Source organism: Copadichromis virginalis, linkage group LG6 (genome assembly GCF_057382275.1).
Source record: "Copadichromis virginalis isolate Kocher_CV1m ecotype Utaka linkage group LG6, C_Virginalis_male_GT1.1, whole genome shotgun sequence".
Taxonomy (NCBI): domain Eukaryota; kingdom Metazoa; phylum Chordata; class Actinopteri; order Cichliformes; family Cichlidae; genus Copadichromis; species Copadichromis virginalis.
This window is the reverse complement of record NC_140623.1, coordinates 10,467,332-10,491,050: the sequence shown is the minus strand read 5'-3', so window position 1 is coordinate 10,491,050 and position 23,719 is coordinate 10,467,332. Positions and strand designations below refer to the sequence as shown.

At 40.2% G+C, this 23,719-nt stretch overlaps 2 protein-coding genes and 1 long non-coding RNA gene across 4 annotated transcripts in view; 1 reads left to right on the top strand and 2 right to left on the bottom strand.

Moving 5' to 3' along the window:
• Positions 1-4,505: 4,505 nt before the first annotated feature.
• On the bottom strand, positions 4,506-6,227 carry LOC146707246 (serine protease 1-like). Its single transcript, XM_085458567.1, has 5 exons — positions 5,990-6,227; positions 5,725-5,892; positions 5,214-5,275; positions 4,774-4,916; positions 4,506-4,693 (listed from the first exon to the last, which is right to left on the bottom strand). The coding sequence occupies exons 2-5, from the start codon at positions 5,886-5,888 to the stop codon at positions 4,535-4,537; spliced, it is 528 nt and encodes a 175-aa protein (XP_085314693.1). The 5' UTR covers positions 5,889-5,892; positions 5,990-6,227; the 3' UTR covers positions 4,506-4,534.
• Positions 6,228-13,247: 7,020 nt separating this feature from the next.
• Positions 13,248-22,188, bottom strand: LOC146707245 (F-BAR and double SH3 domains protein 2-like). 2 transcript variants are annotated; one of them, XM_085458566.1, is made up of 5 exons: positions 20,609-22,188; positions 17,210-17,293; positions 15,572-15,755; positions 15,342-15,487; positions 13,248-13,874 (listed from the first exon to the last, which is right to left on the bottom strand). In XM_085458566.1, the coding sequence occupies exons 2-5, from the start codon at positions 17,225-17,227 to the stop codon at positions 13,791-13,793; spliced, it is 432 nt and encodes a 143-aa protein (XP_085314692.1). In that variant the 5' UTR covers positions 17,228-17,293; positions 20,609-22,188; the 3' UTR covers positions 13,248-13,790. The 2 variants fall into 2 exon arrangements, with proteins under 2 accessions (XP_085314692.1, XP_085314691.1); XM_085458565.1 differs by lacking the exon at positions 20,609-22,188 and adding an exon at positions 19,208-19,785.
• LOC146707243 (uncharacterized) overlaps positions 19,841-23,719 on the top strand; it is a 35,556-nt gene continuing 31,677 nt past the window's right edge. The window contains exon 1 of the long non-coding RNA XR_014920802.1: positions 19,841-20,290. This is a non-coding gene — a long non-coding RNA (uncharacterized LOC146707243). The remainder of the gene's footprint in view (positions 20,291-23,719) is intronic.

Here is a 23,719-nt window from a genome sequence, read left to right as displayed (position 1 = left end):
CCAGAGTCTTAGAATTGCACTTTCACCAGGTTTTACTTGACTGAACAACAGAACTTCTCTGTCTCCTTTATAAGGGGTCACATCCTGAGTTACACAATGAGTCTTTCAAATGTGTGCGATAACCCACTGCATGTGTAGTCGTGCTGAGACCGCGTGGTCTTATTTTTATTACCCCTTGATTCAGCTGTGACCTGCTTATCAAGTCTTTTTACAAGTACATCATAATTATCTGCTCTGTGCAGACATAAGTTGAGCAATGGTTTAACAAACTTTCCCATCAAAAACATGAAGGTTTAGCTTTAAGCTTATTTGTCCAAACAACAAAGGATAAACTGCCAGCACCTGGACTGAAACAGAACATAGTAGTGTTGGATGTAAGTAAAGGAAATACAAGTATAACTGTGACTATGGAACAAATCTCCTTCAATGTTAAACCTTAATGTTAACCTGATTGTGTTTATTAGAAAAATCAGCCATTACAGTGTCTGTGATTGCTTCACATAGTTAACTCTGGTTGTCTGTGGGTTTGTGTCAAACTTGGAGTGAACAAAAGCATAAAAACTGTGGAAGATGCAGACTGTGAAAGTCTAGTTTATTTCATGAATACAATTATTTTTTACAGTCGCTAGAACAAAGTAGCGTACATTCATGATAAAGTAAATACCACAACACAACATGGACAGTAAGAAGTAAACTGAATTGTCTTAGAACTTATTATATTCTTTAAGCTTAAAAGCAACACCCAGGATTAGACTGTTTGTGTTTTAAGCCTTTTATTCAAAGCTAGTATGTGTCAACACTTCTTTCTGCCAGCAGCATTATTGAAGTGACACTTTAACGACACTTTACCTGCTGATGCTTCACATCACAATCTTTATGACGAAAAAGCTCAGATGTCTGTGCTGTCACTTGTTATGAAAATGGACAGAACCTGGGCTCAGGCTTCCTCTTCTTCTTTCCTTCCTCTTTAATAATAACCATAGATCAGTAAAATAGCCATATTTTTAAACAAATGATTGTGATGAAGAGAATTTTTTTCCAGTGTGCATGAACTCAAAATCTTTTAAGTTTAAATCTTTTTTGTTTACCAACAACTGGGGAAATCCAAACTTGATGTACCAGGTCAACTGAGCGAGCTCCTGTCTTGACCTCCCCTCTGCCGAGCGTGTACACACGCACACACACACACACACACACACACACACACACACACACACACACACAGAGTATCATCATAAATGCCATGATATCTTTCTTGTTCAAATAGTTTATTCACTTAACAAAGAGGTAGCTCGGAAACTCAGTAAGAAGGAGGAAAAATAGTTTAAGGACACTTTCTCAAATAAAGAGGATTTCATCATCTTTCTGTACATAATGGGGCGATCGTGGCTCAAGAGTTGGGAGTTCGCCTTGTAACTGGAAAGTTGCTGGTTCGAGCCCCGGCTTGTACAGTCTCGGTCGTTGTGTCCTTGGGCAAGACACTTCCCCCGTTGCCTACTGGTGGCGCCAGTGTCCGGCAGCCTCGCCTCTGTCAGTGCGCCCCTGGGTGGCTGTGGCTACAATGTAGCTTGCCATCACCAGTGTGTGAATGGGTGGATGACTGGTTGTGTAAAGCGCTTTGGGGACCTTAGGGACTAGTAAAGCGCTATACAAATACAGGCTAAATAAAAGAAGAGATACATCAGAAACAAATCAGTAGATCCAGAAATTATAGAGGCAAACTCTTTTCAGCTGTAGAGGTACACTTCATGTACTCATTAGCCTACAGTTCAAATGCCTGTGTTAGGGTGCATTGTTTCAGTTTCATTAAGTCTTCTTGCAGTTACATGATAATTATTATGCTGGAGTGATCAAAGCTCATAAACACCTGAGTTACACAATGAGTCTTTCAAATGTGTGGAATATCCCAGCTGTAACCTTTGCTTTCAGTTTGGTTAAATTCATCATTCAGATCACAGACTAAACAACAAGTACAGTAGGTCTTCCACTCCGCAATTAAAAATAGCAACACTCATGTAAGGCTTTATTCTCCATAGAGTCAACATTAAGCAACATTAAATAACGGATCTTTCATCTGAAATAATTACAGTTTGTATAAATTTACACTGAAGACCAAAATACACACACATACATAAAACCCATAAATCACTTAAACCTATTAAAACACATGGAAAATTACCTCATTTGTTGTGCTATTCAAAGATGTGTATGTGTGTGTATTCAGGCCAAGTCATAAAGAAAACAATAGAGGTCAATATACTTTATGTTCTACAGTCGCTGCAGATTAATGAAATATGAAGATCCTAGGTATAGTAGTTTGTGGGAAATAAATACAGTGAAGTGACCATTTAGCTCTTGTGGCATGAAACTGCTTAGTGCATTATTATTTGCTTTTCTACAATATGATATTTGTTTAATAATTGATTGATTTAGTGCATAAAATAGTTGATAAATAAAATGTTAAATATCTAATCATCATATCAAAAATCATATATTTGGAGGGAGTGTCTTTGACACATGCTGACTGCATTCTTCTTATAACCAGAACAGGAAGTGAGATCAGAGGAGAACAAGAGTGAGCAGTTTGGTGAAAGGAACAGGAAGGATGAAGAAGAGGTGAACATCCACACAGTTTAAAAGGAGACATCATGGCACAATAAGAGCACAAGCTCTAAGATGAAGACTGGTAATGATTAAAAACTGCACTAAATAGTATCATTCTGTGACTTCACACTTTAGGTAGTGCAAACATTTACCACTTTATATTAATTTTACTATATGTTTAAATAAATAAAAACAAATAACTTTAAAAGGTGCTGTTATTGAGTGAAAACTCAAAAGACTTCAGGGCTGTTGTAAGCCCTGTATGCTTCAAGATCCTAGCAACACCCTCGCCAGCAGCAGCAAACTGATATGGACCAGTTTATGCCTTTTATTCGGTTGTAAACTCTGATATACTTTTATAATTAACCTTTGGGTGACTGCACAAAGACTGAGAGGGGATGACAGAGAGGGAGAAAGATGGAGGAACTCAGCACATATAAGAAACAGGTAAGAGTGGACATGAAGTCAAAGTCAGGGACATGTCCGATAATAAAGACCTTCCACCTGGCTACATATATGTCACTTCTGCTTTGCCCACATTCATCTATGGTGATCGCTCATAACTAAGCAGGGTGCTATGCTCTTATCAAACGACGCCTTTAAAATAATTATTACAAGAATATATTTTTCGTTGTTGTTTTAGTTGAATATAAAATGTTTGTGTGTGATTGTCAGTACAAAGAGGAAGCGCGGACAGAGAGACTGGAACTAACAGAGATCAGGTGGATTTTTCACAAAATCTACATGCATTAAATGGATGCGTTGTGTGCTTTTCAGTAGCACTCTGCTATTAATGTGAATAATAGCATTTAGCAGCATTCACATCACTGTAAACTTGAACAGGATGAATGCTACTATACTGATGTGACAGACTACAAATCTGTTCTCCACTCTCTGAATTGGTGTACACGAGTCTCTGTGCTGAGTCTGCACAACAAAGTGTTTGGGTTTGCATGAATTCAAAAGCTGCCATTTAAAACCAGCTCTATTACCAGTTTTCTTCTTGTGCAGGTGGAGTCGCAGGGGGATTTTGAACTGTCTGTATTGTATAATGGTACTTTAAATACTTGATGATTTGGTGGACTGGCCTCTATGTGGTTAAGAGACTGAAACAATGCCGTGCAGGTTTCTCCTCTGATCTGCTTTTTCTTAAACTGTTTTTGAAATTTACTGGTCAACATGACTGTGCCATTGCATCGGGTTTTAAACTAAAGTGACCACCGTAAAGCTGATGTATTATATTAAAATCTGTTATTCTTAGACACTGCTGTAGGTCATCCAAAAATTACATTTCTTTTGAAGGCAACACTAAAAGCATGACATTAAGACTGAGCTGAGCCCTCCTAAAGGTTTGATGCTGGAGTCGTCCCTGATTGAGTGCTTCTCACACATTTATGATTTTGAACAATTTACAGAAAATAATATCAACAGTAAGTACTTTTAAAGATTAAACATATAATAATAGTTGCTAAATTCATGCAAGTCAAATAACTGATTGATCAACTACAGAAACAAAATTGTACTTCATGTGTTTCATGAGCACAAATCTTCATCTGTAAAATAACAACTAAAGATGTCAGATAATTGTAGTGAAGTTAAATGTACCAATTTCCACTTAGAAGCAGCGGAGAAGAAGCCACAAATGTGATGGAAAGACCAAATAAAATAAAATAAAGTACAAATTCCTTACATTTGTACTTTACTGTAGTAATTGTACTTAATATCATCTGGCAAAAAGGACCCAACAACCTTCATGCAAACTTCACAGTTTCTGAACAACTGAATGATCTACTTGATGCCTGAAACTACATTGAAAACACACATGACATATTTATATTTTAACAATCGAAAGTTCACATGTAGAAACAATTCACACCGAAGCAGTTTCTTGCAGAGCGGACTGTTTATTTTGAATGTTATTTTAATTTTATTATTTTCCATTACTCCGTGTAATGACTTGATTTATCCAACCAATGTAAGAGCAGACCTTCAGAGAAATAGTTGGTCCGGTACAGGCAGGTTCACAACCACCAACATGCACACCATGAATCTTGTTGTTTTTGGCCATCACTCCACCACCAGAATCACCCTGAGAGAGAAAACATAAATATTTTGTACCAAAACATCTGATAATGATACAGATAAAATGTTGGCAGCATGGTAACTCACCTTACATATGTCCACTCGAGGTTCTTTGTAACACATCGTGTTTCCATTTGGCCATAAGAATGCTGAATTACATGGATGGAGGTTAAGCTCACACTCAACAACATGCATCTTTGCACACTGGAGATGAGGCGGTTCATCAGGGACTAGAGAAAAAAGGAAAATAACAAAAGCTACTGCATGTTTCATGCAAGGAAATCAGATATTGAAAGAAACATGATTTGCCTCATTTCTGGAACAAAATGTGTTCTTTAAAAGAAGCTGAGCAGCATTTAAAAAGGAGGGAAATTGACAGTATATCCACAAAAAAATGAAATAAATACTTTATGTCATCACAGTTTTCAAATAAAATGGAAAAGTAACTATAACAGGCACACAAGACAAAATCAAAGTATAATATAAACTAAAAAATTGTGAAATAATCAAAACAATACTGGTCTTACGTTTGTTGTAGTTTACATCAACCGTATAGCCACCATGGCCTGCAATCTGAATGACATCCATCCTACAAATTAAAAAATAAATAAAATTCCATCTCCATGTCTGCAGGCTGAGTATTTCCAGTTCACTCTAAGTCAGCTAATCTTTTCAGATTCAAACATTTTATTAAAACATTACATTTCCTTCCATTTCCTCATGCTCGTGTTTTATTGTCAGTTATTATAGATCATGGATGTAGCTCCTAAGCAGGTACCTAAAATCAAAACCAGAACCCTCTGCTCAATATTCAAGTCTCAGTTACATTATTGTTAATAAAGAAGCTCTGCAGTCACTAATGGGGGTTTGTAACTTCAAAAGCATGATGTCATTTTGTTCATAGACTACAGATGTTGCTACATTTTTTTGCTCTTCCTGGAAGTTTAAAAAACCAACCAACTAAACAAGAAAAATACATATTATGTCAACATATTCCAGAATTCAAACTTTACACTTAAAAGGTTACTCAAAACTCACTTTTTGCGACATTTAGGGAAGACAACAGGCTTAATCTTATTCTCTGGTGGGTCGATTTTCAGAAGCATGATGTCATGTTTTCCTGTTTGGTCCTCAAAGATTTTGTGATCAATAATTGTCACCATTCTTCCTGGACCTGGATGAATTCCTACATATGCAGACATAGTCCTAAACAATGGAAATGGTAAAAGAACAAAATACCAGTAATGATTTTTGTCTCTGGACTTTTTTTTTTTTTTAAATATGTGAAACAGTCATTTCTCACCATCCAGGTTGATCTTTCCAGCAGTGAGCTGCAGTTAGAACCCACTGGCTGTGGATCAGAGAGCCGCCACATAGATGATGGTAATGTGTTCCATGGGTCAGAGTTATGTGCACGTGATACAGACGATCATTTTTCTCACAGCTATGGTCGTGAAAGATTCTCTTGTGCAAATCCACCTCTGTGCACACCGTGAAACCTGAGAGAAGAGTAATATACTTACAGATGGCTGGCTTACCACCTGAACAACATATTGTGCAGCAACTATACTCGCAGTCCCAATTGTTCTGTTTCACAAACTCTTTGCCTTTTTCAGTGATATAGATGCAAAGCTCAGTGACAGTTATTTATTTGCTTCAGTAGCTCATTAGGGTCTGTCTCAAACTTTTTATAAAAGCAGTATAAAAAAAGCATGAAACATCAGTTGTTCAGTTAATGTGATATTGGCTCACTTGATATAACAATTTCTTTTCTTTTATTTGTCTTGTACATATCGTTATTGCACTTCCATAAGTGACAACATTGAACACCGATGTTTGACAGAAACGAATCCACAATGTCTCATTCACTCAGTACAAAACCTTGAGGCTGTTTTCCTGCCTTAGTGAACAAAGATATGAAATGCTATTTGATTATGAGTAAGCTCAAAATGAAGTTCATTGTTCTGTGACATACAGCTGTCTTACAGCCTTAAAACTTTTTGTGTGGGCCTCTTTCAGTGGTCACTTATTGCACTCTTAGTTGTTAATACTCAATATTCAGTTTTTCCCCATGCAGGTTAATCAGTCATGTTTGCATGGTTGTAAAATAAACATATTCATTGTTAATTATTGATAATCAATAAGTACATAACCTAAGAAGTTGTTTCACATCCTCCTGAATCATATCTTGATATTGTTACCTTTTTAATAATAGCACAACTTTAATCAATTGAATTCTTTCACCTCAGGTGTCTATTTCCAAATCCACTCTAAGCTTCTTCAGAGCGGTTGGTGTGTGTGTGTCCAGGTGGCAAAGACCTTAAGGTCAGATTTGTGATATTTGGCTGTATAAATTAAAATATGCATACTATGTGATGTGATTGCAGAGAGATTCAGATGGTGCAAGAGGAGATTTAATGGTTCATTACCTGGACACAATTTAAACTACCATTTATCACAACTACCACCACCATCACCCAGGACCTGAAGTGGGAGCCCACCATCACCTCCGTCATTAAGAAAGCCCAGCAGAGGATGTACTTCCTGAGGCAGCTGAAGAAATTCAACCTGCCAACACGGACGATGACGCAATTCTACACTGCAATCATCGAGTCCATCCTCACCTCCTCCATCACTGTGTGGTACGCTGGAGCCACTATCAGGGACAAACAGAGACTGCAGCGTGTTGTGCGCTCTGCTGAGAAGGTGATTGGCTGCAGACTCCCATCTCTGCAGGACCTGTACACCTCCAGGACACTGGGGCGTGCAGCTCGGATCACAGCTGACCCTTCTCACCCTGGACACAGTCTGTTTGACCTGCTCCCCTCAGGCAGGAGGCTCCGGTCCATTCGCACCAAAACCTCTCGCCATAAGAACAGTTTCTTCCCCTCTGCTGTCGGACACATGAACAATAACCGTATGACTGTTCCCACCACTAACACATGACCCTACGCTGTGTTCACTGCATCATTCCATGTTTGGCACTGATCACCACCTGCACTCATGTATATATCATGTATATATCTATCTACTTAGCACTTTTAATTCTTACTCTTATTTTTATTTTCATGTCTATTTAAACGTAATTTATAACAGTATGTTTGCACTGAAGCACCGCAGCAATTTCCTAATGTTGTAAACCTGCTCAACATTTGGCAATAAAACCCTTTCTGATTTCTGATTTCTGAACTAGCTTGTAGCAGTATTTCTCTCTTTCTCTTTCTTTTCCACACATGCATGAGCGTGCAGTGGCGTGTGAGCACCTACAGAGTTAGTTTTTCGAATATATTTCAAATATGGACCCAAATGCAGAACTCAGGAGACAAAGGATGAACTCAAAGATCAGCTTCAATGCAGTAGCAAAAAATACAAAAACACAGTGGCAGGGCAGCAGCAGGGAAACTGGATACTAGCAAAACCAGGGAAACACTGAGGAAGGAAACAATACAGAGAGGGAGGACACAGCAACCAATTAAGACAAACTGAGGGAGTAAATACACAAGGAGCTCAGGACAAACAGGAGACACCTGGGAGGGCAGCTGAACCTAAATAAGAAAACGAGACAAGCGACGTAAAACTAAATAAAAACCACAAGAGACAACAGACTAACACAATAAGTAACTTGGTGTGCAAGAACAGAAACACAGACGTGACACAGAACGCAGGACAATGGAGGAAAATAAACTCACTGAACTATTTTTACAAATTACAAAAGGAGATAGTCTGAGAAATAAGCTCGAGGCTACAAAATTCAAAGTAACCAGAACAAACTAAGCATAAAGATGAAAGGTGAAAATTTAAATCACAAATAAACTAAGAAACAAATTGAAACTATTTAATAATAACAGCAGTATCTTGGGCTACGTCCACACGTACTCGGGTATTTTTGAAAACGCAGATTTTTCTATGCGTTCGCACCTTTCGTCCACACGTAAACGGCGTTTTCGGTCACTGAAAACAGAGATTTTTAAAAACTCCAGCCAGGGTGGATATTTTTGAAAACTCAGTTTTTGCGTTTACGTGTGGACGAGAAAAACGGAGAAAACGCAGCGTCAAAGGTGTGCGCATTTTTTGACGTCACACTGTGCGCCAGGTTATTGTTTCGGTGAAATGAATTTCTACAATGGCGGACTTACACAAAATACCATTACTGTTCATTTTACTCTCTGCAGTGTTTAAATGCTTACACAGTTACTGTCCCTCCACACATAGGACTCAGTTCTGCTTCTATGCGCCATCTTTGTTTACTCTTTCCCACCCAGGCTGACTTCTGATTGGCCAACATTTCTACACGGATAGGAATATAGCGCCATCTGCTGCTTTGGCATGTTCCTAGCAGCGTTTTCCTTCGTCTTTGGCTTTTACGTGTGGACGGGATTTTTAAAAAAACCGAAAACGGAAAATCTCCGTTTTCAAAAACACCCGTGTACGTGTGGACGTAGCCTTGTTTTGTGTTTCTGGCTTCTAGGGATTCTAGAAGTGGAAAAATGTACTTGATGGAAGGGAAGAGCAGTCATGCTGTCAAAATGTAAAGTAAAACATGAGTTGAATCTATTAATTTACACACTTTTCTTATTTGCCTTTCCATCATACTGTGTCATAATGTGCTATTTCTTCTCTGCTGTGCTGAATTTCACAATAGAAGACGACCATTTGGCAGCCACTGTGCAGAGCTGTGGCCCAACTCCAAATGTGACCAGAGCTCTTATCCATCCATTTAGTGGGTTTATCAGCAGTGATCAGTCCCATAGATATGGGCTAGTCGAGCTTTCTACACCTGCTAGTCAGTTCAGAAGGTTGTTATCATCCATTCAGATGGAGGATCACTAACAGGAGGATGGGAAGACTCCAGAATCCATTCTCACTGATCTCCGGTGGATACGGCAGTGTTTACAAGTGAGATGATTTAAATGGACAGCATTTATAGAGTGACTATAAAAAGTCAGCGAGTCTGTGTCTGTGCTGAACCATTTAGAATCAGGTTTTGAGTCAGGCTGCATTGAGTGTGGGACTTAAAAGCATTAGGCTTGAAGATGGTATGAAAATCTCTACTTACCTTCTACGCTATATTTTTGTTACTGATTTATTAATACATTTTACATTGTTTCTTTTGTTTATCAGTAGAGAGAACACAGATTTCAGAGGCGCAAAGAGAAGCACTGTTGCTTCATACTTAATACTTTAAAGCTGCATTAGGGGAAGACAAGAAGCAGAAGTACTTCCAGGCACAGCCACAGTGAGGGAGCAGACACCTTACACTGAGTTCGGTGCTGGACCAAGGCCAGGAAGATCGTGAAGGACCTCAGCCATCCCAACAACAGACTGTTCTCTCTGTTGAGGTCAGGAAAGCGATTCCGCTCCCTGAAGACCAACACAGAGAGACTGAGGAGGAGCTTCTTCCCGCAGGCGATACGGTCTCTCAATCACACTACCACACAGTACTGACCCACACATACAGTTCTTACACACACACTGGACTTTCTGGACTTTGGTTTTGCGCAACACTGGTCACTATATTCTTCATTTCCGGTTAATACTTGTACAGCTGCTGTTATTGTGTATATATTTATTTATATTTAGATTTCTTCATACATTCTTATATAGTTCTATATTGTGTATTTTGTTGTACAGTTATTTTATTTTCAACTTTCATTTATATATTTATCTTTATCTTATTCTTCCCAGTTAAATTTACCCTTCATTCTAATTTGTGTTGTACAGTTATTTCATTTTTAACCTTAATTTATATTCTATTCCTTCCTAGTTAAATTTACCCTTTTTAATTTTTCATATTTATTTCCTATCTTATTCATAGCCTTTTCCTTTTTTTGTTTTCTTTAGGTCACGAGCAGTTGTCCAAGCATTTCACTACATATCGTACTGTGTATGACTGTGTACGTGACAAATAAAATTTGAATTTGTATTTGTATTTTGAATTTGTATTTGTATTTGAATTTGAGTTCAGAGAAGTCAGAATTTCAAGAAGCGTCTGAAACAGCTCAGGTTTGGAAAGAAGCCTTTTATGTTGGGTGTTATAAAAAATATACACATATTTATAATAACAACTATAATATTATTATAAATAGTAGTTATTCTCTTATTATTATAAATAAATACAAACATTTCAGTTGATTTTCTATCACATATATTGTGTTAGCCCTGTGATAAACTGGCAGCCTGTCCTGCTTTTGCCCTGTGGCAGCTTCAACCTCCCACTGTCACGATCCTGGGTCTTTTGACCCAGCGTTTTAAGTTTTAGTTTATTTTTGATGTTTATGGTTTATTTTTAAGTTCATCAGGTTATCTAAGCTCATTTGTTTATTTAGATTCCTCTTGTGTCTTCTACCCCTGTGTTTTAGTCTCCCTTTGCCCTCTTATGTTATCAAGTTTATATTGTCTTGTCTGCGTCTCATGTTTCCTGTTTTATTTTGAAGGTCTGTGTCCTATTTCAGTGTAGTCAGCTTTGCTTCCTTTGTCTCCTTATGTCAGAGTAGTGTCAGCTGTTTCCCCATGTGTTTCCACTTCCCCCTAATCACCCTTGTGTGTATTTATTCTGTGTGTTTCTGTTCATTCTTTGTCAGGTTGTCTGTTGTTCCATGTCTCCAGGAGTGTCCATGTTTATGTTTTTGCAACGTTCAAGGTTTTGTTCTTTGCATTTAGTTTTCCCAGTTTACTTCTAGTTAGGTTCTTTCTTGTGTGCATCTGCCTTTTGTTTTTGTACTCGTTTATCAGCCACATTAAACGGCTCGCTTTTAACCTGACCGTGTTTTACCCAGCAGACATTTATTTCAGTGACTCTTTTGAATTTAACGGACTTTGGATTATTTCCTGTGCAGGAGGAGGAGAAGGAGGCTATTCGGGCTCAGATGACCCGGATAGCCACGGCTAACCCAAGGTTTCTGGATTTTCTTGCCTGATGATTTAAAGAACTTTGTTACTGCCTCAACCTCAGTAGTAATATAACTAGTTTAGGAGCATTTCACTTTTCTTTTATGCTCTGAAAGACACAGAGGCTAATAGTTTTTAAAACAGAGTACCACAAACAACATGTATCCCTTTAGAAATAAACTTTTCTTGTGATACTTCTAAAAACCACATTCTTAACTAGCCACAATAGCACTGTATCGACCCCCCCAATGTTCCTTTAATACACAGGTGTCAAACTCTGGCCCGCAGCCTAATTACATTTGGCCCGCGAAGCCATACCAAATTACTATTAGAGCTGGCCTACTGGTATTATACAGCTAATATATATATTGTTTAGTATTAAGCTTTGCTTGTTCCATATTCAGGTTTCCAGCAAAACTTATTTGAGTCCATAAGAAAATATTCATTCTTATATCTGGAGGAAGATTTTTTTTTCAATAAATATTAATGTTAGCCCACGACTTTGTTCCAGTTTTGAATTTTGGCCCACTGTGTATTTGATTTTGACACCCCTGCTTTAATACAACCTATAATTGTCTAGTAGCCACACAAACGCACTGCAACAGTAAGACTTGATGATTAGACAGAGGGGGTTACAGGTAGGGCCCCAACAGTCAGCAAAACAAGTCATAAAACAATAAAAGCTGCACACTTATCAAGAGCATCCCAGCACACACATCCCAACTGTAGTTCCATAGTTTCCACCTTTTTTCTTTACAAACTGCTCTTTTCATCTCTCCATGTCAGAGGTCAACTGAAACCAAGTCCAGCTATATAAAAACACCCCATCAGACACACAGTATTTTCCTCAGCACTTCACAACTTTCGCAAGGTATATCGTTTTAACTTTTTTTTTCGGACCCCGGACACAGCGCTGTGAGGTAGTTGGCACACAATTTGGCCATGTAGAAAGCATCGTTTGTTTGGAACGCGTCATCACTGTTCATAAGAGTTTAATTTAATCAAACCTCATTTTAGGATCTACGTGGCTCCTCATCACTCGCCGATTCATCATTTTATTTAAATATCTGAATTTTCAGAATGGTGATCCAAGCGGGACACAGAGGCTGCTAGTTTTAACGCACCAGAATGCCGCAAATATAAATAAAAGTCTGACTATCCCGAGAGCCTAGCCGCAGCGACACCTTTCTTTCAAATGGATGCCTGCAGGTGCGTTGGAGCCGACTTTGCTACCCGCACAGAGCGTTTCTGACAGTCGGGCGCTGCTTATGCAATAAAGAAAAACAACAATACAGCATGTTTCTCTGCTCCAAGACATCCGCGGTCCTTTCACACGGTAAGCATGTCTGTTATACCCAGCGCATAAATGTCTGTATGTCAGCGCTGATTAAACCCTGTTTAAAAAAAAAGAAAGAAAAAAAGAAATGTTTACGTGGAGGCTGTTGGCTCATTGGTGTCAGATGAACTTTTTTTCAATCACTGCACTGAGGGCATTAAAATAAATACAGTAACCATCAAAATAAGTTTTGTTGATAAAATACATTTCTTGAAACCGTCCATTGTTTTGTCCAAACTCTAAACACTGAATCCAATTTTCAAACTAAAAGCAGTGCTTTCAAAATTTACACTAAAGCAAAAAACCTACAAGAACAAAAAATAAACAAAATAAAATTATAGTACATAGCGACATATGTGTTTTATTTCTCATAACACATCATTTCCATCTTGTCTTCAGTCCTGCATTTTTATACTTCTAAGACCAAAATGAAAACTAAACTCTTCATATTCACAAACACTATTTGTTTCAGGATTTCATCATGATTCATTTTCCATATGAGGCAGTGCTTTCAAATTACTTTTGAAGTAGTACAGAGAAATTACTCTTCTCCTCTTCTTTTAAATTGCATCAATATTTTCCAACTGAGCAGTAAAAGGACACGGAAGTCAAACATGAAGCATCAACGTGATGTTTAGATGTCGATTAATATTACAATAAGAGACTAAAGTAACTCGCTTTGAACACTTCAGTTTTCTCTCTTGATGCTGCTGTTTGTTTCCTCCTCCACTTGTATTTTTCTGCACTTCAGTGAATGTGCATAGCGCCCTCTGTTGTATGTTTGGGAGAACTGCACTGCATTGTCATCAAACGAAACTGTGCAGAGGTGGAAAATGAGCAAAGGAAGCACATCAACTGAAGAAGCTTCTTGGATCAGAAGTTAAACATCATCCAGAACCTTAAAGAAGTAAAGTCGCTTTCTTTCCAGGCTCCTTAGACAACCATGACCTGGATGACTGAGAACCTACAAACACACATGAGCAGCAGTTTATTTAATGTGGACCTGAGCAGTGCCCAAAACAACAACCAAACAATTTTTATTGAACCCTACTTCAGCCAATCAGCAGTCTTTATCTGTTTCAGCATCAAACACAAACCACACCTTGAAGAGAGGTGACAAATCCACAAACACCTTCAAATGTAAACACACATCACACATGATGAACATGGATCCTAACATAGTTGATACTTTTTTTTGTAAAGCCTGATACTAAATGTATGCAGGCCACCTGAACTGCTTTGTCTCGAGTGCCGCCCACTGGGTTGGTCACTAGAACTGTGTGTTGCCATCACTGGAGCCGTGGTTGGTCTTTTAGATTATTTAGACTGGGACTGTTTTTTGTTGATTAGGCGGCATGGTGTCCTGACGGCTGCCTCTGTTGTTTTTTTCCCAGGAGGAGGAGAGTGGAGCACAGGTGGACAGCAGCCACGGAGCAGAGAGCACGGAGTTTTGGGTGAAGACATGACACAGGAGTCGAGGGAGCTCAAGAGATTATTGTGTTGTCTTATTTACTCCACTGTAAATAAAGAGCACTCTCCATCGCACGAGTCCTGCTTTTGGGTCCTCCTTCCCCACTTCACAAAGACTGAAACTAATTATACAGGTAATAATAAAGGAACCAAAAGTTCACATCTATAGCTTTAAATTTGGACAAATCTGTCAACACAACCATCAAGAATAGAATAAAATACAAACAAACACTAAAACTAATGAAAAATTACACATGATATATGAACTGTGGAAACTAACTGAACAATAAAACTCAGAATAAACAAATTCAAACATTATATGAAAGGTATAAACTGATTTGCATCTTATTGATTTGCAGGCTCACTTTGCTCCAGGACTTGACGACTGGCCCAACCCGTACAGTCTTTGTCTCTTAATACTGAATGTTGAAAACTGATACTCATGGACACCTTATTTCAGCCTCTTTACTTTGCATAAGAGACCCAAAGCTTTACATCAACATGATGTTGTCTAGTGGACCAGCACGTCCATTACATGTTTTGCCGTTATTGCTGTTTGTTACGAGTTCAAATATTGAGGGTGAGCACAAAACAATAATGGTCCAGAAGAGCTTCGGTCAAACAATGATTTTAATGAACACGTGCGTGGGGAGATGAACACTGCCCACAGACAGCATCGATCTCCGCCCAACGATACACAAGCAGTTGTTTTATACCATCAGGGTTTACTTTTATGACGCCCCCTCATGCGTCAAGCAGATACAACACAGGCATAAGTTTCAAAACCACAAATGTTCTGTTGACGACTTTTGACACATTTAAAAGGACATCTTCTCCGTCTGGAGGCCAGGTGCTTCCTATTAATCTTCTAACTCTCGCTTATCTCCTGGAACAAACTGTCCCTTAGGCAGACACAATTTTGCAGTCACAAGCTTTTGCAAACTATTATTTGAACTCTTACACCAACAACGCCGTTAAACTCGCCCTCCCAGAAGCCATCGTCCTCGTGGGTCTCTCTGCTCAGGATGGGGATGATGGCGCCTTCTGGGAACGACAGCTCATCTTCCGTTTGTCCCGCGTAGTCATACAAAGCCTTTGCGAATGAAACTGCAACACAGACAGTGGCAACGAGGGTATTAAACAAAGCAGGAAATCAAAACTCCGATATTATCTGGTGGAGGCGGATCTCACTCCTCGAGTCTCCGTTGACGGAGCCGGTTGGGAGTTCGGTTTCAGGTTCGGTGGAGTTGCTGGAGGACTGGGATCGGGCGTCCAGCGCGGCCAGCGACTGCAGCATGCTCAGCAGGCTGTTGGAGGAGGGCAGCTGCAGGTATTTCTCCGGGACGTAGCCCACCTGTCCGCTACGGTTTCTGGCCTGGAAACACAGACAATGCACACAGACGATGACAACAGCCAAAAATGTTTCAACAGGAAAACTCCTAATGAGAAAAAAATAAAGTCAGATGTAAAGAGTAGGGCTGTAACAATATCACTGCATCGTCGCCAGAATTTAATAACAGCCACAAAGAGAATAATAGGAGAGCTTTTGTTCTCTCTTCCTGAATTAACGAGAAATCTAAAATCCTAAACAAGCCTCTGCTGAATTCATGAAGCTTGATTTCATGAACACCGGTGGCCTCCCCTTCCGCTGCTTACTTATTTTCATTCAGATTGAAAACACTCAGAGGTATTGGGATCTCTGTTGGGGCATGCTGTGGGGAATCACAGCACTAAAACAGATCTATATAAATGATATTGCTCACATTTTTATGTATGATTATATTCATTAAAATAAATACCCCATTAAAACACTATATCTGTATATGAAAAGATAATCACCTAAGTAAATATACATAAAATATTGGCTCAACACGTGGAACATTTGCACAATGGCTCACAGGAAAGCCAGACTTACACAATAAACAAAAGTAAAACAGCAACAACCACACACAAAGTACACAATGACTACACACCAGCAGCTCTGCAGAGGCGTTTATAAAAGAATGACTTCACACAATGATGGGAGCATCCACAGCTGACATTTCTACATTTAAGTAGACACCACTGACCACCCGAAAAATGTCCTCAAAGACTTCTCATATTTTCTCCCAAAGGTCCAGGAGCAACTTTGTAACAGTCTGTGACAAACAAAGTGAAAATGACAACTAAGTAGCTGGGAGATCATCAAATTAACATTTTATATCCATGACCAGGTCACTCCGCAGATCTCAAACTGATCAAGAGTCCACGAACCGCTGTTAAAAAGCAGAAGCTGACAAACTGTGATCAAACCGGAGCGCTGCTGAGGCAGGATTGGATCACCATCAATCAGGATTTGGCCCAGATTTTCAGTAGCTGCACTTAAGGTATGAATTTAAAAACTGCCTCATTCATGAATTATTGCATTCACAAACTTGGGTGCCATGCCCGCTCACCTGCCTGCCCGGCTGGGTGACGAGAATCTCCCATCAGCCCTTTACGGCTGCAGGGCCAAAAAAGAAGCAGAGAACTGTGTATTTGTACATTTTTTGATTTGTCTGTATGTTCAGCAGAGCTTCTACCACCCAGGCCAACCTGACCTGCCTCAATGCACCGCACGCATTTTAGTTGAATTATTCTAATTCCTGAAGCCACATCAGTTCAACTGATCCCAGAGAAACACTAAAACGTCCAGTAGATAGTCTGTACCGGTGCGAGGTCTTATAAAAACTGAAACTAAATGTTTGTCAAACAGTCTAAGAGCCAGAGAGTGAACTAATACACAAAACAACCAACCCTCAAACATGAGAGTGCATCTGCTACATAACTGTGTTTGTGTTATTTTTGTACCTTGACCCAGTCCTCCATGTCGCCATCATCGATGACCTCCAAGATTTCCTGCTCCTCGATGGTCAGCTCGTCTGGCTGAGAAGCCTGCAGACAGACAAACACGTTCATTCAAATTAAAGCTGCGATGTAACAGTTTAACCATCTTCATTTCACCCGTGATGTATATTTTTCAAATACCGCCACACTGGTGAACGGACAAAAATGCTCACTGTGGCTTCAATAACATCAGCCAGAACACTGAAGAAAACACTGAGACCATGCCTGCATTTATACCACACTTTACTCAGGACTCAGGTAATATAAAACAACTAATACTCCAAAGCAACACAAAACTCAGACTTAAACTAGAATTTCTGTACAAATTCAAAGAGCAGGTGTTTTAAACCTGGACACAGAATCATTAGTGCCACAAAGTTTGGGAAAGTAAATCTAAATGGGGGTTAAACACGACTGGAACTGATTAAAAACAGCCAAAACAAAAAGTGGCTTCACTTCAAAGTCAGAATTATAACTGGTATCCCAGTATTCGCTGCCTGTCTGTTGTCAGACGCATTTGTGTGACCATAAATACCACTTAAGTGGGAAAAGGAACTTCTGGTCATCTCTGCTTGGACTGCTGACTCAAGTGTCAAAAAATGATTTGATAGAGGAACTTGTATTGGAAAAAAGAGGAGCAGGGTATTGATCCCTGTTGATTTACCCGTCAGTCTACAGTCATAACTTTACCTATGACTAAAATCTGACACAAATGAGCATCTTCTGAAGGATGTCACCAGTCCTTCACCTGGTGACATGTTAAAGATCCACGTCCAATCCAAATATTTAATTAAAAGTGGAGGTTGTGCATTTATTTAGGAAGATAAACAGTCTGATAAAGTCGGAACAAACACGAGCTGGAAATAGTCCCACGGTGAGGAAATGAGACGACACATCTGTAAATAAAAACTAAAAATGGGAAATAATCTAAGTTCCTGTGCAGGGCAAGGAGTACAGTACAAAGTTCACTGTTCTGCCTTCAGGCTCATAGTTCAGACTAACAAAGATAAAGACCAATCACGCAGGACTTATTATGTTTCCTGCTTTGACTTCTTACCCAGACTGTTCCATAATGTGTGTGCAGCACTTTTGTGATTAAAATCTATTTAAATTAGTTGTTTATTTCAGTGCAGACAGATTATTGACACTCAAACAATGGAGCTACTTTGTCTGTTACTTACAATTTTTTAGAAAATTAGAACATTTTTTCCTGCTTGTGTATCAATTTAGAGGAAAGGTCATCACCCAGCTTCTCAAGCTTCATACTCCAGTGATCATGAATGTCTAAAAAAAAAAAAATCTTTTCTGCATCTGGTATTGTTGAGATGTTTAACTCTGGACCAAAAAGGTGGATCTGCTCTGCCTAAAGCCGCTTTGAGCATCAAGGTCCTGAGCCGAGTCCAGTCCGGGCTTTTGTGGCCACGGCCAGCTCAGCTTTCAGGATGCCCGTGAGCTGCTTGTTCCACTCGTCTGATTTTGTATTGATTGTTGTCTAAACAAATTAATCTGTCATCTGTTGAGCTTTGTTCCACTTCTCAACAATCTCCTCTGATCTGTGTTCATTACAGCATTTTACCTGTGGTTTCCAACCTGTGCAGTTCAAACCTGAAGGATCCACATTTCACTTCACTTTTCTGTAGAAATTGATTTTCCGGTAAACTGATTAACACCTCCTGCCAACTAAATTAGTCAAACACGAACCTTATTTTATGCTACAAAATTTGTATTAAAAGCAACCCAAACACTTTGAGATTTGGATTTTAATAGTTTCAAAAATTATTCTTCAAGTTTTACTTGAACATTTTAGAGAAATCATGTTAAGTTCTAAATTTTTAAGGTTGGGGATTTCATTCCATGCATAATAAATACGAGTTTATTTTCCCCAATAATCACTAAAAGCAATCGCATGTGATATTTTATGCATTTAATAATGAATAAAAAGAGAAAAACATCAGTATTTACCGTACTGCTTGCTGGAACGCCATGTTCTTCTGCACAAACAGCTGCTGTTGAAACTCCTGCAGAACCTGCATGCGTTTCAAGGGAACAGACAAAAATATACATATATACTTATTTAAGGTTTATCACAAGCTTACAAATCAGCCCATGTCTAAACCTGCATAATTAACACTTAGTAAAGCCTTTAGGGTTCAGGCTTGCTCCCTATTTAGTTTTAATTTCTTGCCCACATTTATTTCTATTTAAAATTAACTTTGAAAAAAAAAAAAAGACCTCCAGCTGAATGAATTGTGGCCAGTGATCCGTGTAGCTTTGGGCCACATTTATAATTTTTTATTTTCCATTACTCTGTCAGTTTATTTCTGTTGTATTAAGTTATGTGATTTGCTTATAAAATGAACCCAAATCAGCTTTTTATTATTTTAAACAAGTCAAATAAAAGAAAACGCCAATAACAATTAAGAGAATGACCATAAAGCCGTTTCTGGTTACTATCAGCTGATCTGAATGCTGATGACCACTCTGGTGTTTGTGGTCACAGCCTGACATTAAAAACGTATCACAGGCTCGAGTTCACCGCCTGCCTATTTTCACACAGACTATTTTTAACTCTCCAGCTGCTGAAAGCTTAAAGAGACAGTTAACAAATTACATAACATATCACTGTAAGTAACACAGGTGAAGGTACAAACAGTTTTAATTCTAATTTCAGGTTTTTTCTAAAGCCAGCTAAAGCAGCCGGGGACTGGACCACAACCTGGACCACAAAGCTCTCTGCCCACCCGAGGGAGGACGAAGTACCTGTGTGGATATTTTAAGCTGAACTCATGGGGCACAGCTATTAGCTGTTCTGGAAAACAAAGAAACCTCCCCAGTACTGGTCCCAGGCTAGTAACTTTGGTCTTTTGAATTGTACTTAAGTTTGGCCCCTCATCAAGAACCAGTTGCCTTGGGGAGACCATACCAGGGGACAGCATAGCTTCTCCTCCTCAACTGCGATCATTCACAGAAAGGAAAGGAGCCAGTGTAGGTGGTTTGACTGGCATCTGAAATAGGAGGCCTCCAGAATGTCTCCTAGACGAGCTGGTAAGGGCAGACCAAACACACACTGGACACATTATGTATCTCGGCCGGCTCGCCGTGGTATCCCAGTATTCGCTGCCTGTCTGTTGTCAGACGCATTTGTGTGACCATAAATACCACTTAAGTGGGAAAAGGAACTTCTGGACATCTCTGCTTGGACTGCTGACTCAAGTGTCAAAAAATGATTTGATAGAGGAACTTGTATTGGAAAAAAGAGGAGCAGGGTATTGATCCCTGTTGATTTACCCGTCAGTCTACAGTCATACCTTTACCTATGACTAAAATCTGACACAAATGAGCATCTTCTGAAGGATGTCTGACCTCTGCCTTAGAAACACGATGAAGAGCTGAGTTATTTGGAAAGCTACTCGTTTACACCGAAAGGCACCAGAGTGGCGGCTCACTGTTCTCCAGGAAGAGCAGGAGTAGGTGGCTGGGGAGGGGGACGTCTGGGCATCATGACCGGACTCAGATAAGCAGCAGAAAATAGATGGAAGGAAATCAGGTTTAGTAATATCAGTTTTATATTCTTTAATCTTGTACACCGTATAAATGCCTAACATTTTAATCAGGCTTCCTGTAGAAACAAGATGCTGCTGCGTCTCTGCTCACATGGAGAGGCAGAGGTTGAGGTTGTGTGTGAGAAATATATTACTATGAATTACAAGGCTAACAATTACACCAAACTGCCAGGCTTGACACCATCTGAAAAGTAAAATGAGCATAAAATGAGCAGCTTACCCAACCCAAGTTAAATAGTATCCCACAAGTAGCTCATTTTACTTTTGCTCCCCCAACTTATTTAATCAACCAGCCACAGTGTGGAGCTGACATTCCAATCAAGCTTAATCAAACAATTAAGCTCTCTCTTTCATAGATATAAATAACTGCTGCTAGCTATGACGTTTAAGGAGTGAATAGTGAACTTCTTTTAATGGTGTGTTTAATTAATTTTATTTAATAACTTGTGACCTTTGAGTCCCTTCCTTGCAAGAATTATGGCCAATGACGGAAATGTATGTATTACATTTAAATCAAATCAAATCACTTTTTATTGTCACATCACATGTGCAGGCACACTGGCACAGCACATGCGAGTGAAATTCTTGTGTGCGAGCCCCACAAGCAACAGAGATGTGCAAACACAACAACACAAACGAGCAAAATACAAGAATGGCCAACCTGAAACTAATAAATATATGTACAATATATAATAGTGTATGCATTTCTGGATGTGTATACTAAATATTTTCCTACGTGTGTGTGTGTGTGTGTGTGTGTGTATACACATTTTTACAAATTAAATAGTAAAAAAATAAAATAAAATAATAATAATAATAATAATAATAAAATATATAAAATATACAGAGTTGAATATGTGCAAAACAAGTGGCATTTATATACAGTGTGGAGTGCATAATGTTGAAGTTCCAGTAGTGAAGCTGAGGTGTCTATGACGTGTTCAGCAGTCTGATGGCCTGATGGAAAAAGCTGTCTCTCAGTCTGCTGGTACGGGACCGGATGCTGCAGAACCTCCTTCCTGATGGAAGCAGTCTGAACAGTTTATGGCTGGGGTGACTGGAGTCCTTGATGATCCTCCCCGCTTTCCTCAGGCACCGCTTCCTGTAGATGTCTTGGAGGGAGGGAAGCTCACCTCCAATTATCCGTTCAGAGCACCGCACTACTCGCTGGAGAGCTTTGCAGTTGTAGGCGGTGCTGTTGCCATACCAGGTGGTGATGCATCCAGTGAGGATGCTCTCAATGGCACAGTGATAGAAGGTCCTGAGGATGCGGGGGCTCATGCCGAATCTTTTCAGTCTCCTGAGAAAGAAGAGGCGCTGCTGCGCCTTCTTCACTGTTTTGTTTGTGTGTACTGACCACGTAAGATCCTCAGCCAGGTGTACGCCAAGGAACCGGAAGCTGCTCACTCTCTCCACAGCAGCGCCGTTGATGGTGATGGGGGTGTGTACTTCTCTGCACCTCCGGAAGTCCACTATCAACTCCTTTGTCTTTGCGACGTTGAGGGTGAGATGGTTGTCTTGACACCAGTGGGTCAGGGCGCTGACCTCCTCCCTGTAAGCCGTCTCATCACCGTTGGTGATAAGACCCACCACTGTAGTGTCGTCCGCAAACTTCACAATGATGTTGGAGCTGTTAGTGGCTGTGCAGTCGTAGGTGTAGAGTGAGTACAGGAGAGGGCTCAGTACACACCCCTGTGGAGCACCAGTGTTCAGTGTGATGGGGGATGAGGTGATGCTGCCCAGTCTGACCACCTGGCGTCTGTCAGACAGGAAGCTAAGGATCCAGCTGCAGAGGGAGCTGCTCAGTCCTAGATCCTGCAGTTTCCTGTCCAGCTTCGAGGGAACGATGGTATTGAATGCTGAGCTGTAATCTACAAACAGCATCCTCACATACGTGTCTCTCTTCTCCAGGTGTGACAGGGCAGTGTGTAGTGTCAGGGCTATGGCATCATCAGTGGACCTGTTGTGGCGGTATGCAAACTGTAGAGGGTCCAGTGAGTCGGGTAGTGCAGAGCAGATGAAGTCCCTGACCAGCTTCTCGAAGCATTTGCTTACGATGGGGGTCAGGGCTACAGGTCGCCAGTCGTTCAATGAGGAGATGGTGGAGGATTTGGGTACAGGGACGATGGTGGCCATTTTGAAGCAGGCTGGGACTACAGACAGAGAGAGGGAAAGGTTGAAGATGTGCGTGAACACTCCAGCCAGCTGAGCCGCGCATGACCTGAGGACGCGGCCGGGAATCCCGTCCGGACCAGTAGCTTTGCGTGCGTTCACCTTCCTGAAGCACTTCCGCACATCCTCCTCAGACACAGTGTGCGCACTGACGTCATCCGCGGTGCGCACACTGTCCGGTCTCATGGTGTTCGCTGTGTCGAATCTAGCGTAGAATACGTTTAGATCCTCACACAGAGAGGCCGTGGTCTGCGGTGTGCTGGTTTTCCCTCTAAAGTCTGTGATCGTGTTTAGTCCCTGCCACATACTCCGAGGGTTGTCAAACTGTTGTTCCACCCTGTCCCTGTACTCACGTTTGGCTGCTTTGATCGTCTTCCGGAGTTGGTAATGTGCGTGTTTGTAGTCCGATGTGTTCGCGGAGGCAAAGGCGGTGTTCCGTGCCGCGCGAACATCTCCGTTAATCCAGGGTTTTTGATTTGGGAAGGATTTGACTGTTCTGGATGGGACGACATCTTCCACGCATTTCCTGATAAATCCACAGACTGAGTCTGTGTATTCATCAATGTCTCTGGCGGCCACGTGAAACATTTCCCAGTCCGCGTGATCAAAACAGTCCCGCAGCGCAGACTCCGATTGGTCCGTCCAACAGTGCACCGCCCTCCGGGTTGGAGCTTCCTGTTTCTGTTTAAGATTGGAAAACAATGTTAATGCCACAAACGTGAGTTGTCATATACATCTG

What these genes read in the sequence shown, in the direction of transcription:
- LOC146707245 (XM_085458565.1), bottom strand. Translation starts at nt 19,309, where the DNA reads ATGTATATTTTTGTCTGTTCCCTTGAAACGCATGCAGGTTCTGCAGGA. An exon ending in GCGTTCCAGCAAGCAGTACG is followed by an intron (nt 17,294 to 19,207) that starts GTAAATACTGAT and finishes GTCTGTCTGCAG; the next exon opens with GCTTCTCAGCCAGACGAGCT. An exon ending in ACATGGAGGACTGGGTCAAG is followed by an intron (nt 15,756 to 17,209) that starts GTACAAAAATAA and finishes CTGTGTTTCCAG; the next exon opens with GCCAGAAACCGTAGCGGACA.
- LOC146707246 (XM_085458567.1), bottom strand. Translation starts at nt 5,888, where the DNA reads ATGTCTGCATATGTAGGAATTCATCCAGGTCCAGGAAGAATGGTGACA. An exon ending in TTCCCTAAATGTCGCAAAAA is followed by an intron (nt 5,276 to 5,724) that starts GTGAGTTTTGAG and finishes TTTAATTTGTAG; the next exon opens with GATGGATGTCATTCAGATTG. An exon ending in TGATGTAAACTACAACAAAC is followed by an intron (nt 4,917 to 5,213) that starts GTAAGACCAGTA and finishes TTTTTTCTCTAG; the next exon opens with TCCCTGATGAACCGCCTCAT.